At 40.0% G+C, this 20,510-nt stretch overlaps 2 protein-coding genes across 2 annotated transcripts; both read right to left on the bottom strand.

Annotated features, from left to right (window-relative positions):
• Positions 1–6,444: 6,444 nt before the first annotated feature.
• Positions 6,445–7,377, bottom strand: LOC307200197 (olfactory receptor 14A16-like; the record flags this gene model as incomplete). Its single annotated transcript, XM_079948613.1, has 1 exon — positions 6,445–7,377. The coding sequence occupies one exon, from the start codon at positions 7,375–7,377 to the stop codon at positions 6,445–6,447; it is 933 nt and encodes a 310-aa protein (XP_079804739.1).
• Positions 7,378–17,373: 9,996 nt separating this feature from the next.
• Positions 17,374–18,309, bottom strand: LOC307200188 (olfactory receptor 14A16-like; the record flags this gene model as incomplete). The annotated part of the gene is made up of 1 exon (XM_079948606.1): positions 17,374–18,309. One exon carries the CDS (start codon positions 18,307–18,309, stop codon positions 17,374–17,376), a length of 936 nt encoding a protein of 311 aa, XP_079804732.1.
• Positions 18,310–20,510: the final 2,201 nt, after the last annotated feature.

Raw genomic sequence — 20,510 nt, 5'->3', positions numbered from 1 at the left:
AAATAGCCCAACCCACATCCATCCAAAATGCTGAAGTAATCGGAGAATCCCCAGGTACTGATGAGATTCATTTGGAATCATGCGGTAAAAGGAAAATAGTTGCATTGTATCACTTTTCCCTGGGGCGAAGGAGCCATATGTCAGCTATAAAAAAATTTAAAATGTTCTTATTTCAGTGGTGCCTTTGTGATGGAAAACCTGTCAGTTTCAGTTTTTTTCCACTTTTAATAATAGTTCTTCACATTTCCTCACCAGATTTTTTTAAAAAATAGTCCGCATGAAAATTCATCAGCAATTTAGTGACTTCTCTAATATACACATTTTTGTGTGCAATGTTGCCTAATATATCCAATTTTTCAAAAGCAAATTCCCTTTAATTAATCATTTTTGAAAGCAACTTTCAGTAATATATGCATTTGTATGTGTGCACTTTGCTCTAGCATAGGCATATTTGAACACATTACTTTGCTGAAGAACTGCATTGCAAAACTTGCAGACGTGCAAATTTCAAAAGATGACTGTGTTTCAGTTTTCATGTGGTTTCAGAAAGTGCAGATTGGGTAAGTTTGCTGTTAAATACAAATCAACAAATTTTCTCCCCCATCATGAGCCATGCATTAGTAGAGATGTGCATGGGACTGCTTTGAATGTAAAAGAATTACCATGAAAACAATGCACTATCACTGTAAAATAAAGCAACTTGAAATAACAGCAGCTATTGCAATAGCATAAAAGCAGACTGTGGGGTACAATTTATGGGGGGGGGGGATAAGAAGGAAGGCTTCCAAGATGCCAGATTCTATTCCATGGCACCTGTTTTCCTAGTCTGTCTGAAGACATCCCTCATCAGGATATGTTCTATAATCATCACACAATATTTTGTTTTTCTGTGAACCATGCCTCTCTTTCTGTATGGTCTTTTAAAGTCCCCCAATCTCCATGCACAAATCCTACCTGTGGAATCTTGTAGAGACCTAATATGTCTGATATGTGAAAGGAGATGTCTGAGCCAAGGCCACCAATGACAGCCATCAGGTTTTTTTGCAAGTCACACCTGTAGTTGGGGGGAAATCTACGCAAATTGAAAAGCAGGTCCAGAGTGGTACGATAGGTCATCATCAGGCTGTAATAGCTGTCATAGATGTGGAAACCAAGTGTGATATTATGCAATATCTTTGGATTCTCATTGATCTCATTCACAGCAAACGCCAAGGCTAGGATGTGCTGGTATAACTTTGCCACCACTCTGCAAATGGAGTTACATTCTCTTTCACAAGAGGATTTTACAATTCATATGAATCACTTTCGCACTGCGATGGCCCACACTACATTTCATTAAGACAAGTCTATACACACAAATGTCATAAATTTGTTAGAGTTAAATGGGAGGGGAGTAAACGTCAGAGAAAAGCCAAAATGGTGATCAGAGGAAGAAAGATCAAATGATAACAAGGTGGATGGTAGAGCAGTGCAACACTGAGAGAATTGGTGAAGTACAACTTAAAAGCTGCATTGAATTATTTAGTCGCAATGAATGTATGGTGCTTTCTTTTATGAATCAGAGCTTTGGTTTGCCTTCTCTACCTAGAGGTGATCCTCCAAGGTGTTAGAAAATGATTTCTGTGAGCTTTGTTACCTGATAAGCTTTCAAGTGGTGCTGCCTAGGATTGCACCTTTTATATGCAAACAATGTGCATCATCAGTGACTATTTCCAATCCACCCACCATGGAAATGCCCTGAGAGAGAGCTCTCCTCTACTCAACCAGATATATGCTGCTTTAAACAACTACAATGAATACTGTGTCCACTATTAGTTTGTGCTCTATTTAAAAGAAAATGAATAAAAATATACTTTTCTGAAGTAAATTATACTATACTGTCATTCCTAGCAAGGGCCATTTAAGGGAGAAGGAAAAACAAACAAAATACTTCTCATCTTTTTCTACTTAAGCTAGTCTCCTGATCTGACACCCATCAGTGTTTTCAAACATCTTTTTCATGTTTATCCAAAGTGGAGAAAAATCTGGATTTGCACCAGCCTGTCTCCCTATTAGTATAAGGGAATCCATATGATGACCTCCATATCTAAGTGCTATCCCAGACCTTTCCCTCTTTTACTATGGGTCTTTAAAATCCTTGCAAAGTGCAAAATGTTCGAGATAAACACAGAGACGTGAACATTTAATGGAAGGAAATATCCACAATTTTGTTCTGGTTTGGATAAGTGCTTAGTTTCTTTCCTTTTGAAATCTAAGTTCACTACTTTCTATATAACTTATTCCATCAGCTTTGCTATCTTCATGTCTGATTTTCCTCATGTCCACATATCCTTGCAGGCAACATTTTCAAACATGAGGCTTTCTGCTTACTTATTTATTTAGGCTTTAATTTCTGATATTCTTTTTAGAGTTATGGTACATTATAAATATTATGCCTGCCTATATGCAAATGTGGTGTATGTAAAGAAAACATGACCCTCTGATTCCAAGACAGGAATAATTTTTCATCAAGGGAGGAGGAAATGTGGATATACTGTAAAGAAGTGAGGACAACAGAAGAATTAAAAAGTCAGTGATTGAGAAAGATAGGAGCCCTCTTTGGGCATTCAGGCTAGACACATAAGCACAAAAGTATGTTGGTGTGTGAACGAGGTGTCCCTTCTCCAAAGGAGGCTGGTGTGCAACCACTTCAGCACTGACATTTATATATTTAGCATGATGATCTGAAGGGGGCTTGCAAGTGGGTTTTCCTGAAAAGTAAAAGTAAGGGATCTTGATCCCAAAGAGGCTTTCAAATATATCAGACAAACATGCTAACAGGCCCACATTGGACCTTTTCATAATATACATGGTGGTCAGGAAAGGAGGTTGTGTGCATTCCCTGTCCCTCTAAACTCATTTGCTGCAATTCACCCCATACATACATTGTTTGAGAAGTCTATTTCTTGCATTACTCACACTTGAACATCAAACTCATCCTGGGAAGGGTGTTTGCTGAAGAGAACATCTGAAGAAATGTAAATTATCTGAGAAGCAATTCCACCAATGAGAAGGCTACCTGATTGATACCACTCATGTGGAATATGGAGAGGATCGTTCATATGGCACTTCATGGTATCAACATTGAATATCATGTGAGATAGCAGAAGCAGCAACACCACTGGTCTCACCATTTTGACAGCAAGGCTTGTCTCTAGACACAAACTCTCCTGTGTCCTTCTATACCAACAGCTTGTTACATGGAACAGGCTACAGTTTATGATGGCTTATTCTGTCAATAGGCTTCCTGAAGATAATTTCTCCCCCCATTGGTAACAGAATACTAGTACTTGAATTGTCATGTCTCAACTATAACATAAAAAAGACAGACAGACACTCTGTTCTCATTTTGTTCTCAAACAAAACAAAAACAAAAACAGAGAGAACCCGGAGCACAACTCCTAGATCTCAATGGTATAGGAGTTTTTATAGGCTTTCCTGTCGATTTTTCTTCTGGAAAGCCACAGGAGATGAGAAGTAATGATAATGATTAGTGACTGTTAATTATAGGGGAGATAACAAACTGTCAGAAGTCCAGGTTCCCAGCTTGATAACACAGTAAGCACAGGATTTATTGCAAAAAAAATATATTTAAAAATCAACAGATAGCTCCGGACGGCTCTAACAAAGCCTCCAGCATCATTACTCAAGATGACACTTCTAAAGAGTCCTTCTGAGATCTATAGAAGATATTGAACTTACGACTCTCACGTCTCTTGTTTTGCTTCCTGTCTAACAACCCTCCCATTCACCAGCTTTTTGGACTAATTGTCTTAGCTCCAACCTCTTCCTGTTCCGACATACTAGCTCCTTGGCTGTTTGCGCCTAACTGATCTTCCAGAGAGCTTTGGCTATGTTCTGGCTCGCTCTCTGTTGTTCCCTTTGCAATCGGCATTCCAATGCCTGTGGGAGTTGCACTGGGCACTGTTCAGCCTGCTGCAGATCTAACTCTCTCTGTTCTGCAGCAGGCTGTGGAGTTTCACTAAGAGCTGCCTCATTCCTGACACAAACTCTGCAAAGGATGGGGTCTGAGTGACACCACTGCTAGAAAACTCTCCCACTGCTTCCCACTGCTTCCGACTGCTACCCTTTCAATTATATGAGAATTATTAATGTATGCCTCTCTCCCCCCCCCCAGTCTTTCACTTGTCCCACTGCTTTTCCCTGGGAAAACCCAAGCTTTACTGCTGAATCAGAGCAAACATTATTTGGGTTTTCCATAGATTGACATTTTATCTGATTCAGTGTCAAGGAGCAGGTTTTCACATGGAAAGTGGCAAGGCAAACAGAAAACTGCACAGGCCCATGCTTAGAAGCAAAGGACAAGTGGAAAACCACTTGAACTCATGCTTCCTAGGCACGGGACAGGTGGAAGTGTGGACAAGTCATAAGTCTCAATACAAGCCTTAGTCCATACTGAATAGTGTTCTCGAAGCTCATGTGTTTGACCAAACTGCGGGAGGCAAGACAGGCATGCCTGGCATGCTCTGGTCCATGGGGTCATGAAGAGTCGGACACGACTAAACGACTAAACAACAACAAGATAGTGGTCATCATGATACCTTATGTTGAATCATACTTTAGTGCAATAGATGGTAGACTTTTCACAGAGCTGAGATTGCCTCAAGCTCCATGTCAAGTGTTCACTGAGTGACAAACCCAGGTTTGCTAAAGCAAATCAAAACAGAAAAAAAGAACCTGGCTATTCAAACAAAAAATAAAATAGAAGGGACTTGATAAATAAACTACAAATAATAAATATGTTATCATTCAGCCTATTTATTGATGAAACCTGGTGGTTACATTGCCAATGAATATTTAATATTTGCAATATTTAATACAAACAATTCATAAGAAAAAATGCTGTGCTTTGTCATAAGTGAAAGAAAAAAACAAGAGTACGAAAATCAAGGAACCAGAAAAGTACAAATTTGACACAGTGGTATGAATGAGAAGGACAAAGTCAACACAATACAGGAAATATTCTCAATGTTATTCAGGAGATTTCTATGAACACCTGCAATGTCAGCTGCATTATGCTTCATTGAACGATTAATATTATTTGCAATAATTTGGAAAATCACCTATATTCAAATATGGGACCAATGCTTATAAACGACTTCTGTTTCTTTCTGCCATGTTGTTTGAGTTGAAGAAAGGTCAACATATACCAAGGATGCATATCATAGTATCCCTGCAGACTGGGGGGAAAACAGAGGGGGAAAGCCCACAAATGTATTCAAAAAGAATTTCTGCTACTTGAACTAGGATTATAGAAATACCTACTGCCTTCTCCAATTCAGTGGCATACTGCCTTTAAGACTTTTTTAAAAAATGTAAGTTGTATCTTTCACCATATTTAGCGCACATTCATTCCACAGGTTAACTATATACTGTGTGGTCCAAAAGGAGTTCTGGTATGCATCCTTTTAGGGAGCACTCTTATAGCAACATCCACCTGCATGAGTCAGGTTAGGATCCTACAGATCTCCAGATGAGCCAGGAGGCTCTTTGTGCATCTATGTTATTACATCATAATTCCCTATCCTCTGCTGATCCACAGATATGCTCATTGTGTCCTCCATCCTGGCTAATCCAGGCTAAACCTAACAGCCTGAGCCAAGCCCTGTGTATCTTAAGCTGGTGTAAGTACCCAAAACGAGTGGCTGGGGAAACCCAGCCAGATGGGCAGTGTATAAATAAATTATTATTATTATTATTATTATTATTATTATTATTATTATTACTAGGATGGGGGTTGCAGACTAGAGATAAAGGACTTTGGTTGGAATGTAAGTATGGTCAGCTCAGTCACGTGACCTGATAGCCCAACATAAGCTAAGCCAGCAAAAATGATGCTGTGACTCAAACACTACTTTAATGGCCTATTTTCCCTCTGCTAGGCTTATGTCATCTAAACCAGCATTAGCTGTGCTCCTGAACAGCATTTGTTTTTGTTTTTTTTTTAAAAAAATATTTATTACTTTTAAAGCTTACAAAAAAGTGAGGGCGATCTGGCTGCGACATCTGTCACCCCATTGATCGCCAGGGTTGATTCGGCTGATCTGGCTGGCTAGGCGGGTGTCCCCTTGCTCCCTCACCGCTCCACGTGCGTCCCTCCCGAAGCTGTACACTCGGTGGAAGAGGACGACCATCCCAGATAGAAGGAGTGTACCGTTCTTCGGTCAAGGGTATACGATAGCTGTGCTCCCCTGCTAGAACCTCCAAACAAGCTCAAGGCTCCTGAACAGCATTTGGATCTGATGTACTTTATGCTGATTTAGCATATGTTAGGTTTGCTTTATTTCAGTTTCTTATGCTTAGGATGTTCCCCTTAAAGTATAAACTCAGTTTTTCATTTGGCCTTTCCAGATATATTGTTTACAAAAATGTGCCTGTGTTCAGTTATGCAATGAGACTTTTAATTTTTTTAGGTATTAGCCACACTGCGTTCTGTATGTCCTTGTTTCTGAAGCTGTAAATGATGGGATTCAGAACCGGTGGCAACACTGTATACAATACAGCAGAAACCAAGTCCACAGCAGGGGAGGAAAGTGATTTAGGTCTCAAGGTCGAAAACACAGCTGTTATTATAAATAAAGAAAAGACTGTTAGGTGGGGAGTGCAGGTAGAGAAAGCTTTATACCTGCCTTGAGCTGATGGAATCCTCAGCACAACTGAGAAGATGAAGCCATAAGAAACAAAGATGAACACAGTACAAAAGGAGGCCACAATGAGCCCAGTGACAAATGGCAAAACTTCACTAACTTTAGTATCGCTGCAAGAAATCTTTTGTAACTGAGGCAAATCACAGAAAAACTGCCCAATAATATTGGAGTGGCAGAAGCTTAATCTAAACGTGACCGTGGTTTCCAATAATGCATTAACCATGCTGCTCAGCCAGGAAGCAGCTGCCATTTGGATGCAGGCCTCCCAGTTCATGATTAGACTATATTGAAGTGGGTAGCAGATTGCTATGTAACGGTCGTAAGCCATGACTGTGAGCAAGGCAATCTCAGTTCCAGCAAATGTGATCACTAAGAAGACCTGTGTGACACATCCAGCGAAAGAAATCAGTTTGTTTGTCAGTGAAATGGCTATGGATTTGGGTACAGTAGTAGAGATATAGCAAACATCTAAAAATGACAAGCTTGTCAAAAAGAAATACATGGGGCTGTGTAGGTGGTGGTCTAAGGCCACAGTAGTCACGATGAGAAAATTCCCCATTAAGGCTGTTAAGTAAATGAAGAGAAACACCACAGAATGCAAAACCTGCACATCACGATCATCAGAAAATGCCATAAGAAGGAACTCTGTTGCAGTAGTTTGGTTGTTCATTTAATTTCTTTCTGATATTCTTTGGAGTGAACAGTAAGCTTGTTTAAGATGGAGATTCTGCAAAGGGAAAGCATTTGTTCATGATTATAGAATCATAGTGTGCATATTGAAGTTCAATTGTCATTTTTATTGCCCTTAGAAATATCAAGCATGATTTAAGAATTTTGAGTAAAACAGGTGACAAATTATGGAATGTAAGTTATTATTTGAGCTACCAAAAAAAGAAAAGAAAAAAGAAAAAACCCCAAAGAACTTTAAGATAGAGCATAAGTTGTATGATATCATACAGCAAAAGACCATAGAGGTGTGTGCAACCCACTCCACTCTGGATATTGTTGACAGCAGCTCTCATCCACTCCAGTGCTCATCCCCATTATATGAGATTATGTGGAAGGCCACAAATTTTGCACTCTGCAGCAAAATATCAGCTACTATGCTAACAATGAAGCCACTAAATGTTGATAATGTCTGGAACGGTTTATCAGTACTCACATGTTGTGGTTGAGAAGAAGGAAGAGGAAGCCTCAGTAGCTTTGAATGTTACAATTGGATTAAAATGGATACAAATGAAAGCATTTTAACCCATGAAAGCATTGGGTTGAAAAATAAAAATCTGATAACAGTTCAGACCATGGTTCGGTCTAGCTCCTCTGCAATGATTAGCACCAGCTCTCCAGGGATTTAGACGAGAATCTTTCTCATGCTTTCCTGAAAATACCAGTTTGTGCTCTGTCACTAAATAGCAATCTCAACCCATTGCTGTTGAATGGGCCCAGTTTTCTTCATAAAGAAATCAAGGCACAGATGTTGAAGCGTCAAAGTTCTTGTCATTTAAAGCTATATTTTGGTTCATCCACACTTTCCTTTCACCACACATTTTCTTGGCACAGTTCTATGTGTCTGAGTCTATATGCGAGCCCCCCCCCTTTTTTTTTGCCCCACCGCTTTCCCCGGGAAAACTTGCCCTCTCATACTGCATCTGAACAAACAGCAATTTGGGATTTCCATGGAATATCGTTTGCTCTGATTCAGTGTCAAAGAGTGGGTTTTGGCGGGGAAAGTTTTGGAGCTGGAAAGCCCAGGCTTGTGTCTACAAATGTGGAGCAAACGTACATGTGGATGAGCCCTTGTTTGTGTGAAGGTGTTTTAACTGCAACAACTTTGAAGTTAAAAATTAAGAGGCTTACTGCCATGATCAAACAACTGGAATTCTCTTTCTCTAGAAGTGAAACATGCTCCAACATTGGTATGTTTTCATTGTTTATGGGAAATTCTTATTTTGTCCCATACATAATAAATAAATAATCTGGTGCTTATGGATATACCAGATTTATCTATTTTATGTTTACTTTATACTGCATAAACTGCTGTACAATTTAAAAAAAAGTCAGAGTGATATAAAAATAGACTAGGAAACATAATACATATCATAAAATAATGTTGAAAACATGAAACCAAATTGAATTCAAAGCTTCAGAAATAAAATGGAGTAATTTCAGAAAGCTTGGGAATTTTAGTTTATTGACTGCAGTAAGCATCTTAACTGCTAACTGTAGCTACATTCTAACTGTAAATGTTATATGCTTCTTTTGTTAGGGAAAGAGGTATGATTGTTTAGGGTGCAAGCCACAAACTTTTGTAAAACTCATTATCCATGGCTTATTCATAGCTGACTTACATGAGGCAAGTAGATACCGTTTATTATGCCAGGCTTGTTGTAAAAGACATTGATAGTTGAAAGCGGGGCAGATTCATAAATGAACATAGGGTTGATTCTGAAGGTGGTCAGGGTCTTTCCATCTTTAACAAAGGATAGGAATTTGGGAGTCCAATATTGTATTGCTGTTTCACTTTGAAATAATCAGACCCCTCAAGAAACCTGTTTAAATATCAAATCCTTCAAAACAGCTCTTTATGCTCAGAGAGTTGCCTTAAGGGACTTGATCAGTATCATACTGAGTGATAGCTGGACTATTCTCTTCCTGGCCACAAATGGGCAGCAACTAGGACAATTGATACTGCTGGCCAAGAAGGACAAGAGATTTGCATTTCATTTGCGTGGACAGGCGGAGTCCCCAGATCCCGAGTGGTCCCCCCCATCATGTGGAATAACGACTCTAGACAACGTGCTATGGGATTAAATTGGCCACAACTTTATTAAATTTCAAATGTGGGTAGACCTTGGCTCAGGCATTGGGCGTTCTCCCTCCCTAGTCCCCAGCCGGGGACCTAGGGAGCATCAGGGTTATCCAGTGTGTGTGTGGGGGGGATGGTCCGGCTCTGGAGAACATATGTTCAAGCAGAGATAGCCGCCCCCGTTACGCCGCCGCAGGGGAGAACAACGGCCAAAGCCTCCCTTCAGAAACCCCTTTAACGGGGAACCCTGGTATCGCCACCGCAAAGAGGAAGATGGACTAAAGGATTCCGCCCAAGGCCTGATACCGCCAAAGTTGTGACGTTTTGCTACGGGAAAGGCGAAACCTGCCAATGCAGGGAAATTCCTTTCCGGCCCTTTAACAGTGACCTTATTGTAGCAGCGCCCGCATACCTGTGGAGACAGGTTAACCTGCAAAACCTATGAAGAAAAGATAACCTGCAAAAGAAGGCATTAACTGAGGGTGGGTAGAGTGGGAGAAGCTCTGGAGCCAAGTGAGGATTACCAATTAAGATCCACCCTCTATTGTGTGGGCAGGTAATCCCTCCCCCTACCTGGCCTGGTTTCCCTGGCAACGCTTCCCCCAGGTGGGATTGGACAACTCACTGGGGTAGGCGGGGACCTCCAGGTATCCCACCTGAGGGAAGGCAAAGCCTATGCTGATGGGGCCACTCCAGATCCAGGGCTGCACGCGTCCCCGCAAAGGGCGCCCCCCGTTTTAAGTGGGGAGTGGTCATTAAGAGAACATCCATTTAAGCAACATCCATTAAAATGAAAGGGGTTCAGATCAAAAAGATTTCTAGCCACATCAGAATGTTCCTGGCATAGAATGTTCCATGAATGTTCCATGCCTGAAGGAGGGCCAGAAATAGCGTTTGCGTATGCATGCATGCGTGCACTCTCACAATTGCACTCCGACCCACCACGGCATATGTGGGACTGTGAACCGACCCAAGCCACAAAAAACTTTGCCAACACCTGTGCTTAGATATAACCCAATCCTTTTTACTTCAGTGGGAGTTACTCCCAAGTAAACATGCATTTGCTTGCAGCCCAAGGTCTAATCTTATGCAGATTTACCTGGTAGTAAGCAGAATTGAAGACAGAGAGGCTTGTGTAGGAGTTAATCTGCAAAGGATTGTGCTCTATATCAGGGGTGGAGAAACTATGAGTATTTTGAACTGCAAGTGCCATCAGCCCTTATCATTGACCATCCTGACTGGAGTGATGAGAGGACCAGAGGTTCTCATTCACACCATATATTGTTTTTAATGTTACAATGAAAATCTCAATTTATGCCTAATGTTGATATATGTTATAAGCAAATTTATTTAACACTTCTTATGCAAAAAATAAATCCTAAATCAGACTTGTGTATGTTAAATGTAAAGCTTGTGTGTGTGTGTGTGTGTGTGTGTGTGTATTTGTGATTTTCCTTTCCTGAAAGTTACAAATACAATTCAGTGCTGTTGTCATTCTTCAACAGGTGTGTGCAAACAAATTTTACATTTTTTCTCTATCAGAAAAAGCAAAGTGGTGATAACTTGAGAAATGCATTATCGTGATAGTGATGAAATATTATCAGATTAATACTAAAGTTTCAGACATGTTATACCATTGTTAGAAGTGAAAACCTGAACTTGTAGTATTGTAACCAGACTTAGACATGCTTAGTGCAGATCTATTGCAATCAATGTGACAGTCATTAGTCATGGCTAACAAAACCGATTTCTTTTTAAGTGGCTCTACTCTTAATAGCATTAAATTTTGATCAGACCTTTATTTCATTCTGGACATAATTTATTAAAATGCTCACCTCAATCTGAAGTTGATCCTCTTTGAAGATGGCAGTGCATGTATGCCTGAGACTAAATTATATTTGCAGAAGCATGTGCTTTGCTCAGCAGAGTGTTTCATCTCTGCTCCCAATAGTGGTCATAAAGTTGTGCATCACCAAGGTGATCCATAACTTGCATCATCGAGTTGTACCTTGGAGATTTACAATGTCTTAATTTACAATCCTTTCTCTAATTCAACAAAAGAGGCAGAAGATGTCATCTTTTCTTTTAAAAAAAGCCATTCACATCATGCTTAGGAGCTTTAACCATTTCACCCTCATTTTTAAGAATTATTTAGCTTAAGTAACTCAGCTGTGAGAAAACAAAGTTGGACTTACTGTGAAATGTCCTTCTAGTCAGTGGAGTGTAGATCATAGAGGCAAGGGATGCTTCCTCCTAGAGGCAGATTCAAACAGTTTTTGCAAATAACTAGTGTTGGCCGGCCATATGGGGAGGGAAGCTTCTGCTAACTTACAATTCCTACCTAACTTGAACAAATAACCTGAACAGTGGCCTCCAAGTGCAACAAAAATGCCAGGATCAGCAAAACTCTTTAGCCATGATGTAGCACCCTGCTTGTGGTTAACACTTAGCTGGAATGAAATATTCAACGCAGCAATAGAGAAATTAAAATAATAATTTATTTGTCAGACAAATAAATATGAGGCACAGTGGTATATGGTTACCAAGCTCTGGCCTGGCCTCCTGCCATTCTGGCCAGCACTTATATTTCCTTAATCCAGCCCCCTTGCTCCTCCTGTGGCTGCCTCTGTCCAATCAGCTTGGTTGAAATTCCTATTGGCTGTTTGCTAGAACCAATCACAAAAGATACACCCATTTCCTATTGCCTTTTATGGGAAATAAAAGCTATATTTATAATTGGCAAACAAGTAGCCATTAACCTCTACAAAGCACCTTAATTACCAAATCACCTTTGCCCCCTTAATTCTAAAATAGAGCAGATGGCTAAAACAGATGGTGGCTAATTCTATTTTAAACAGGTATTAAAGATCTTTTGTACGCATCATCAATGAAAGATCTCCTTCATTGGAGGTTCCTTTAAACAAAAACCTGACAACCATCTGTCTAGAGTGCTCTGATGGTACTTTCCTGCTTGGCAAGGGGGGGCTAGGCTGGTGGCTGATGGCCCCTGTGATCTCTTCCAACTATATGAAATAAGAATCTAGCATAAGGATTTAACATTTCTTAGCTTCTAATTCCTTTGCATAATTACATTTAAGCCAATATATTTAATACATAACATATATAATTTTTTTTATAAGCAAAGACGTTTTCAAAGTAAGAAAAAACTTAAAAACACTTTCTTTCCCTATTTCCATTAGCTCTTGCCCTTAGGAAAATGTGGCTCAAGTCTCTAACGGGAGGCACAATAATTCTTACTATTTACCAACTTAATTGTAGCTTAATTGTACTCTGCAACATGCAAGGTCAGTGACCTCGCTCTCAGCCTTTTATGACCGCAATAAACCAGAGGGCCTCTCTGGCCAAGAGGATGAAAATCTGCCAAAATCTTAGCCAGCCTAGTTCCTGCCTGGCATGAAACATTTGTGAATTTGAACTCATTTTTAAGATACAACCTTGATCAAAAAATATAAGCTTGATAAAAATGCAGGCTTATGATTAGATGCCTCAATGACAGCTTCTCACTTGGTCATGGAGAGTCCTGAAATTGGAAGGAGATGTGAGGACTTCTCAAAGCCCAGTAAGCACTTACTAGGCTTTGGGAAGAAGGAGGGTGGATTCTAGGGCCCTGTCAGAGCCCTCACACCTCCTTCCCAAAGGGATTGTTGTTTGGTTTCATTGCCAGGTACTGGCTGGAAAGCAGTGGAAAACTCTGCCCACTGAGTGTCACTTTTGAAGCTTTCTAAAATAGAGTCCATCATCATAGCTTATATTGTGTTATATTATATTGTATTGCGTGTCGAGGTCCCCAAGCCACCCCCCAAATAACTCACAACGCACACTTAATTTTTGTTTAAGTGTGTTTAAGTTTTGTTTTGTTTGTTTTTGACATAATTTTGGCCACAACTTTATTTAAATACAAAATCATGAGTGGTTGTTTAGACATTGGTTAAGACTATCTGTCCCCCCGCCTGGGGACAGAACTGACTTCCAGGCACCACCGAAAGACAGTGCGGGGGAAAGCAAGTCGGGGAGAAATGGAGCTGGGCCACAGACCCTCAATTCTCATCCGCATGCTCCCCGAAGGCTTGCCGGCCCTAGTCCCATTCCAGGGATTGGACGAAAAGATGGCAAGCCCCAGGATTCCTTTAACGGAATTCCCTTTCTGCAGCAACCATGGAGGGGCAGGCCCAGCCTATCCTAACCCCTCCTCCACCAATTTATAACCAATGCCTAACCGCAACCTTACAAGTTGTGACGATTTGCTACGCAGTAGGCAAAAACCAAATGGCCCAGCCAATCAGCCAGATGGACAAAATTCCTACCAGGCCCCTGCCCCGACGGCAGATAACCCCATGACAGGCATAGCAAGGTCAATGCAACAACCCCTTACTCAAGGGCGGGTGGGCGGGTGATCCGTTGCACGCAGCAAAGAGAAAGCTCCAGGCTGCGTGCAGAGTATTTAAACATTTTACCCCTCCCACCAAAATTGCAACTTAACTTTTACCCCAGCAACCCAGTGAACCAATCACTGCCCCAGGCCATCTTTAGAGACCCTGCCTGGTAACAGAGGGGTGGCTCAGCAGACCCCACCGCAACACGTGCTCTCCATGAAGGAGAACACGCTTTGTGAATTCTGGATGATAGGTTTTTCAAAGAAACAGGATTGCCTGGAGCTCTTTATCAAAATACTTGTTTGCTTGTGTTTATGTTTACATATTTTATTGTATTTAATATAATATAATATTTCCTTGAGTTTCCTTGAATTCAATACAGAAATAATATTCCTGACTGTTAAAGCAACATAAGACACAAGAATCAAGGTAAACATACTATTTATAATAAATATGCCATAATTCAGCCTCTTTATTGAAGAAACCTGGGCTCTATTGCCAATGAATACATTTGAAACATTTAACACAAACAATTCAGCAAAATAGTGTCTTTAAACCTAAATGCAGCATAATGATAGCCATTGATGAGTATTGAGCATGACAGTCATTGATAATCTCATCCTCCAGCATTAATTATAATTTCCATTTCCATTTTAAGACCTTCTAAATTGGTGGCCATCACCACATCTAGTGAATTCTACAGGCTACCTAAGTATTGTGTGACTGATCTCCCCACTAGAAATTCTAGATTGTAGCCAGTTTAATGAGCAATCTTACAGCAAGATCCACTGGGATGACTAGGGTTAGAACCTGCAGTTGAGACAAGAGGTTCCTTATGCAACTAAACCCAGCATGACTACCCATCTCCTGCTGTGCCAGAAGAATACTGGCTTATCCCTACCATTCTGGCTGAGCTGGGACCAGGTAATCTGAGCTGAGCATGGTGAATCATAAACCAACATAAATCCTCAAAAGGGAGTGTTCTGGGACCATAGCTGGACCAGAGATGTAGGACTTAGGATGGAGCTTTTTAATTTTGAAGGTATTAGCCACAATGCTTTCTGAATGTTTATTACAGCATCCAGATACTGATCCAATGCTTTCACTGTCCCTTCTGAGTCAGATGTTATAGAGAAGCAGAGCTGTGTATAATCAGTGAATGGGTGGCACCTTACTTCAAAACTCCTAACGACCACACCAAACATCTTGCATTAAAAAGCACAGAGGAAAGACTAGTACCCTGTGGAATCCCATTGTACAAATGCCAGAGGATACAAGATTCACATTTCTACCAAACATATGAAATAATCATTAATGTTTTACACCAAGAATTTATTTGCACAAATGGCCTTTTCAGGTGTTCTCCCTTAGGGCATCATACTTGCCAGATTCTAGATAGAGTGCATAAAAATAGAGATGAAAAATGAAAGCAAATATAAAACTTGTGAAAAATATGTACTTTTGGTTGAGTATTATTACTTTTACCTTTAAATGAGTGAGGGTGCAGTCATTTCAGTTTTCATTTTTAAAAATAAATGCACAGATCAGTCAAGTCCATCCTCTTTTTGTGCTGATCTTTTTTTTAAAAAAAAATGAACAAAATATTTGCATCTAAATTTTATCCATTTTGTACACTTTCTGTACACCCTGCTCCTGTAAAATACACATTTTTTCAATTCTTTGCCATGAATTTCCACCCAAAATGTTAATTTTGTGAGCATTCTTGCATTTGGAAACTTTATTGCAGAAGCCAGGGGAAGTACATAATCTGAGCAAGAGCTTCATTCTAATCTAATCCAATCTATCTATCTATGTATCCACCTATCTATCATGTATCTATCTAGCTTTATTAGATGAATATTTAGTCCACACTATAGCATATTTCCAGTAGAATTTACAAGAATTATAATTAAAATTAAAATAATTATAAAATTATAATTAATTATAATTAAATTGAATTTTAAAAGATATTCCTTGGAAATGAGCAATATATCTAGCTGTAGCTTTAAATATGATAAAATATAATTCATTTGTTGTGTGTGGAAGCAATGAAGAAAAGTAATCCTTCAATCTACACAATAAGTAACTATTGCTAAATTTGTGTGTTCTGACACTTTGTTCCTAAAGCTATAAATTAACGGGATTCAGTAGTGGTGGCAAAACATTATACAATACAGCAGAGAGCAAATCCATTGTTGTAGAAGAAAGTGTTTTAGGTCTCATGTATGAAAACACAGCTGTGCTCATAAATAAAGAAAAGACAGTCAGGTGGGGGATGCAGGTAGAGAAAACTTTATATCTACCTTGAACAGAAGGGATTCTCAGCACAGCAAAGGAGATGTAGCCATAGGAAACAAAATGAACCTACACATGAATCCTGCACCAAGAATCCTAGGTAAAAGCCCATCACAACTTGCACCTAAACCTCAAGCCAACATAAAGCAACCAAAGAGAACTTGTGTTTAATACTACTAATAATCAACACATTGAGTATTATGACACTCATTGAACTGCACTGAAATAGCTCTTTTAAAAAAGAAATACTAATATAATGCATCTTGCTCCCCTACATGCATGACCCCTACATGCATGACCTACATGCATGCTCCCCTACATGCATGACCTAGTTAGTATGGTGCTAGAATAACACACCTCTAAAACAGTGAAGGAAGAGGGGCCACAGTTATGCGAGAAACTGAGGACAGAGTACAGTGGTGCCTCGCAAGACGAAATTAATCCGTTCTGTGAGGCTCTTCGTATAGCGGTTTTTTCGTCTTGCGAAGCAAGCCCATTGACAGCTTAGCGGATTAGCGCTATTAGCGGCTTAGCGGCTTTTAGCAGATCAGCTGATAAGCGGCTTATCAGCGGATCACCTGATAAGCGGCTTAGCGGCTTAGGAAAAGGGGGGGAAAGGGGGGGGGAACCCGCAGGAACTCGCAAGACATTTCGTCTTGCGAAGCAAGCCCATAGGGAAATTTGTTTTGCGAAGCACCTCCAAAACAGAAAACCCTTTCTTCTAGCGGGTTTTCTGTCTTACGAGGCGTTCGTCTTGCGGGGCACCACTGTATCAGATGCAAATGTGGTTCAGAGACCTCATTATTTGTGCAAAGACTTATTCTACCCTTCCTCCCTTCTAACACCTCCACTCAAAAAGAAACGTAATTTAGCAGGTTGGGAGGAGCAAGGGTGAATGTGTCAATTTCATTTTCTTTCACTTTCTCAGCATTAAATCCAGTTCCTCACATTTACATATTGGCATACTTCTTCTTTTTTTAAGTCCTAATGAAAACTCATCAGTTGTTTTGTGTGAAACTTTCCTAATATGCACATTTTATATGCAAATTTGCCCATCTATGTGCAGTGCACTGTTAAGCAATATAATGCATTTTTATGCAATTTTCACTGACATTTGCATTCTTATACAATGCACAGGAAATGTGATGTGTATGAGACACAACTTGAGCAATCATGCTAGGAGTCTTCTAATTCTTTTTGGTATTTTCAATACAGCCTCTTGGATGTCTTTGTTCCTAAAGCTATAAATAATGGGATTCAGTAGTGGTGGCAAAACCGTATACAATACAGCAGAGAGCAAATCCATTGTTGTAGAAGAAAGTGCTTTAGGACTCATATATGAAAACAAATCTGTGCTAATAAATAAAGAAAAGACAGTCAGGTGGGGGATGCAGGTAGAGAAAACTTTATATCTACCTTGAACAGAAGGGATTCTCAACACTGCAGAGAAGATGTAGCCATAGGAAACAAAGATGAACCCTCCACAAAATGAAGCTACTGTAATCCCTATGGCAAAAATCAAAATTTGATTAACCTTTGTGTCAGTACAAGAAATCTTTAGCAACTGAGGGATATCACAGAAATACTGCCCAATAATATTGGACCCACAGAAATGTAGCCTGAAAGTGATAATGGTATGTAATGATGAATGGATTAGGTTACTTATCCAGGAAGCAGCTGCCATTTGAATGCAGGCATCGCAGTTCATGATTAGCTCATACTGTAAAGGATGGCAGATTGCAGCATAGCGATCATAAGCCATGATAGTGAGCAAGGCAAGCTCAGAACCTGCAAAAGTCAAAACTAAGAAAACCTGTGCAACACAACCAGCAAAAGAAATCCTTTTGTCATCTGACAAAGAAGCAGTTATGGATTTTGGGATTGTGGTTGAGATGTAGCAAATGTCTGATAATGATAGGTTGACCAGAAAGAAGTACATAGGAGTGTGTAGCTTGTGGTTTAGGGCAACAGCAATGATGATGAGGAAATTTCCCACTAAGGCTATTAAATAAATGGAGAGAAATATCACAAAGTAAAAAAATTGTTCTTCTGGGTCACTGGAAAACCCCATCAGAAGAAATTCTGTCACTGTAGACTGGTTGGCCATCTTAATTCTTTGAAATATTTCTTTTAAAAAGTTCTAGAAGAGTAGCTCTGTTATTTTGTTTTAGCAACACCAGCAGAAGGGTTGTGGCACCTAAGATTAGAAAGAGTTAATGAGAGTCTGTTGCTTGAGGGAATATGCAGGCAATCGTATGTGGGGTTTCCCCCTATCTCAATATGATGTAATGGCACCATTGATTCTCCCCAGTACTCATAGAATTTTAGAGTTGGAAGGGCACATAGAGAGCATCTCAGGAAAGACCCATCTTGGTTACATGTTGAATCAATAATGAGAAAGTAGAATCAACTGCTAGCTGTAGCTTATAAGAACAACCAGTGAAATATCATGTTGCTTTGATGAGAGCTGAGGGTTTAAACCCAATCTCCAGAATTTTGAAACACCACATTATTATCTTCTCTTACCTATAAATGTAATCTATTTTTATCATAGAATAATTATGTCTGCATTAATCTTACTGCTGTATTAAACATTTTGAGGTCTTTTCAGAACTGAAATAGGACACCTTCCAAGCCCTAGTCTCCTCTGAGGATGAACTAATGGGATGCTACTCACCTCATCATTCTCTGGAAGGAGGAAATGCCTAGATGCTGGAGTGTAGTCCTTAGTAGAAGATATATATTTTATGAGAAGGAGGAATAAATTGTGCTTCCCTGTTGTCTGTAGTGTTTCAGACAGTAGGTCCATGGAGAAGATCATTAAATTTCCGTAGTGTTTCAGAGAATCACTCCTTGGAGAACCTCACCATAATGATTTGCAGGTCCTGATTTACACAACAAGGAGTGCAATTGTCTTTATCATAATAAAGTATTGTATATATTGTGGCGGTTAGAGTGTTGAACTTGATTAACCTATGTATCACTGCAAAAAATCTCTTTTAACTGAGGAAGGTCACAAAAATATTGTCCTATGACTTCAATCCCACAAAAATTTAGCATGAAACTAAAACTGGATTGCATATCCAGGAAGCAATTAACATTTGAGCCAGACACTCCAATTCATTTTCCATCTGGGAGGGCATCCATAGCTTCTTCACTACTGCCTAAAATATGTCATATTTTGTATATTTGCACCGTGGAATGTTGATTATCAAACAAGCCAGCTGACAAGGAGGAATAATCAATCTTGCTCAGATCAAATGATCAAAGAACACAATGGTGCAAGTTAGCAGCACTGTTTGATACTGAGGGATAGTAATCCTATTACTAGAGCAATGCTGCAAAAAGTGCCAGTCATGGTCTAGATTGATTCAGTGATGTGCCATCATGGGGAAAGTCCAGGAAGAAAAGGATAATAAGTGTACTGTAATGTCTCATTCTCACATTGTATAATGTTGTGGGTTGCCTTTAATTACTTAATTGATGTATGAGTATGGGAACTATTTAAATGTCTCCTCTCTCTCTCTGCTCTGCTGTGCTCCTCTGCTGAGGAAGATTCATGTGAGAGTCATCTTGTTGTTTTGTTATTTGCTTTATAAATAAAACCTTTGATGTTACTATTCCAACCACAGTTTTTTCTGCTGCATTCTGCTGTAAAGGACTGAGTTCTCTATCTGCAATGGGCATTTAATGCTCACAATGGTTATGGGCCCAGACTGTGTCCCTGGACTGTGTGCAAACTGTGTTGAACTGTCCTCAGAGTGTGTTCTGGACTGTGCCAGATTGTTGTGTGATTCCTGGCAAGAACTGTTTCAGCTGGAGGATAATGGAATGTAAATCGGGTCCTCCCTTAAAGAGGGTATGTGTTGCGGTGGGACCTGGCAACCTAACCCTGTGTCGTGGGTGGGTATCTTTAGATAGCCACAACACCTGATTGGTAGGTCCCTTGATGCAGGGTTCAATCAGGCCAATGGGATGCAGGCTAAACGGATCAAGGGACCTATATATACCTATGCACATGACCCAGAGCTTCCTCTTTTGGTGCATGCATCGGAACACCAGCAACGTGTCCGCTGCGAGCCGAGAGAGAGCACGATCTACTTCGATGATCCACTTGGTGAATCTGTTTCTATTTATTCCCCCTTTCCCCCCAGTTTCTCCTTTACTCATTATTCCCTTGATTTAATTTCCCCTCCTTGCCTTGCCTTTCCCTTTTCCCCTTGGGATGCTTTCTGCCTTATGGGACTTTGGCCCCTTGAGCTCTGAACTTGCCGCTGCCTCTGTTCAGCCGGATGGCTTCACTCATTC

This window comes from Podarcis cretensis (assembly GCF_951804945.1).
Source record: "Podarcis cretensis genome assembly, chromosome: 13".
Classification (NCBI taxonomy): domain Eukaryota; kingdom Metazoa; phylum Chordata; class Lepidosauria; order Squamata; family Lacertidae; genus Podarcis; species Podarcis cretensis.
Note: the sequence above shows the minus strand (reverse complement) of the source record. Positions and strands in the feature narration are given on the sequence as shown.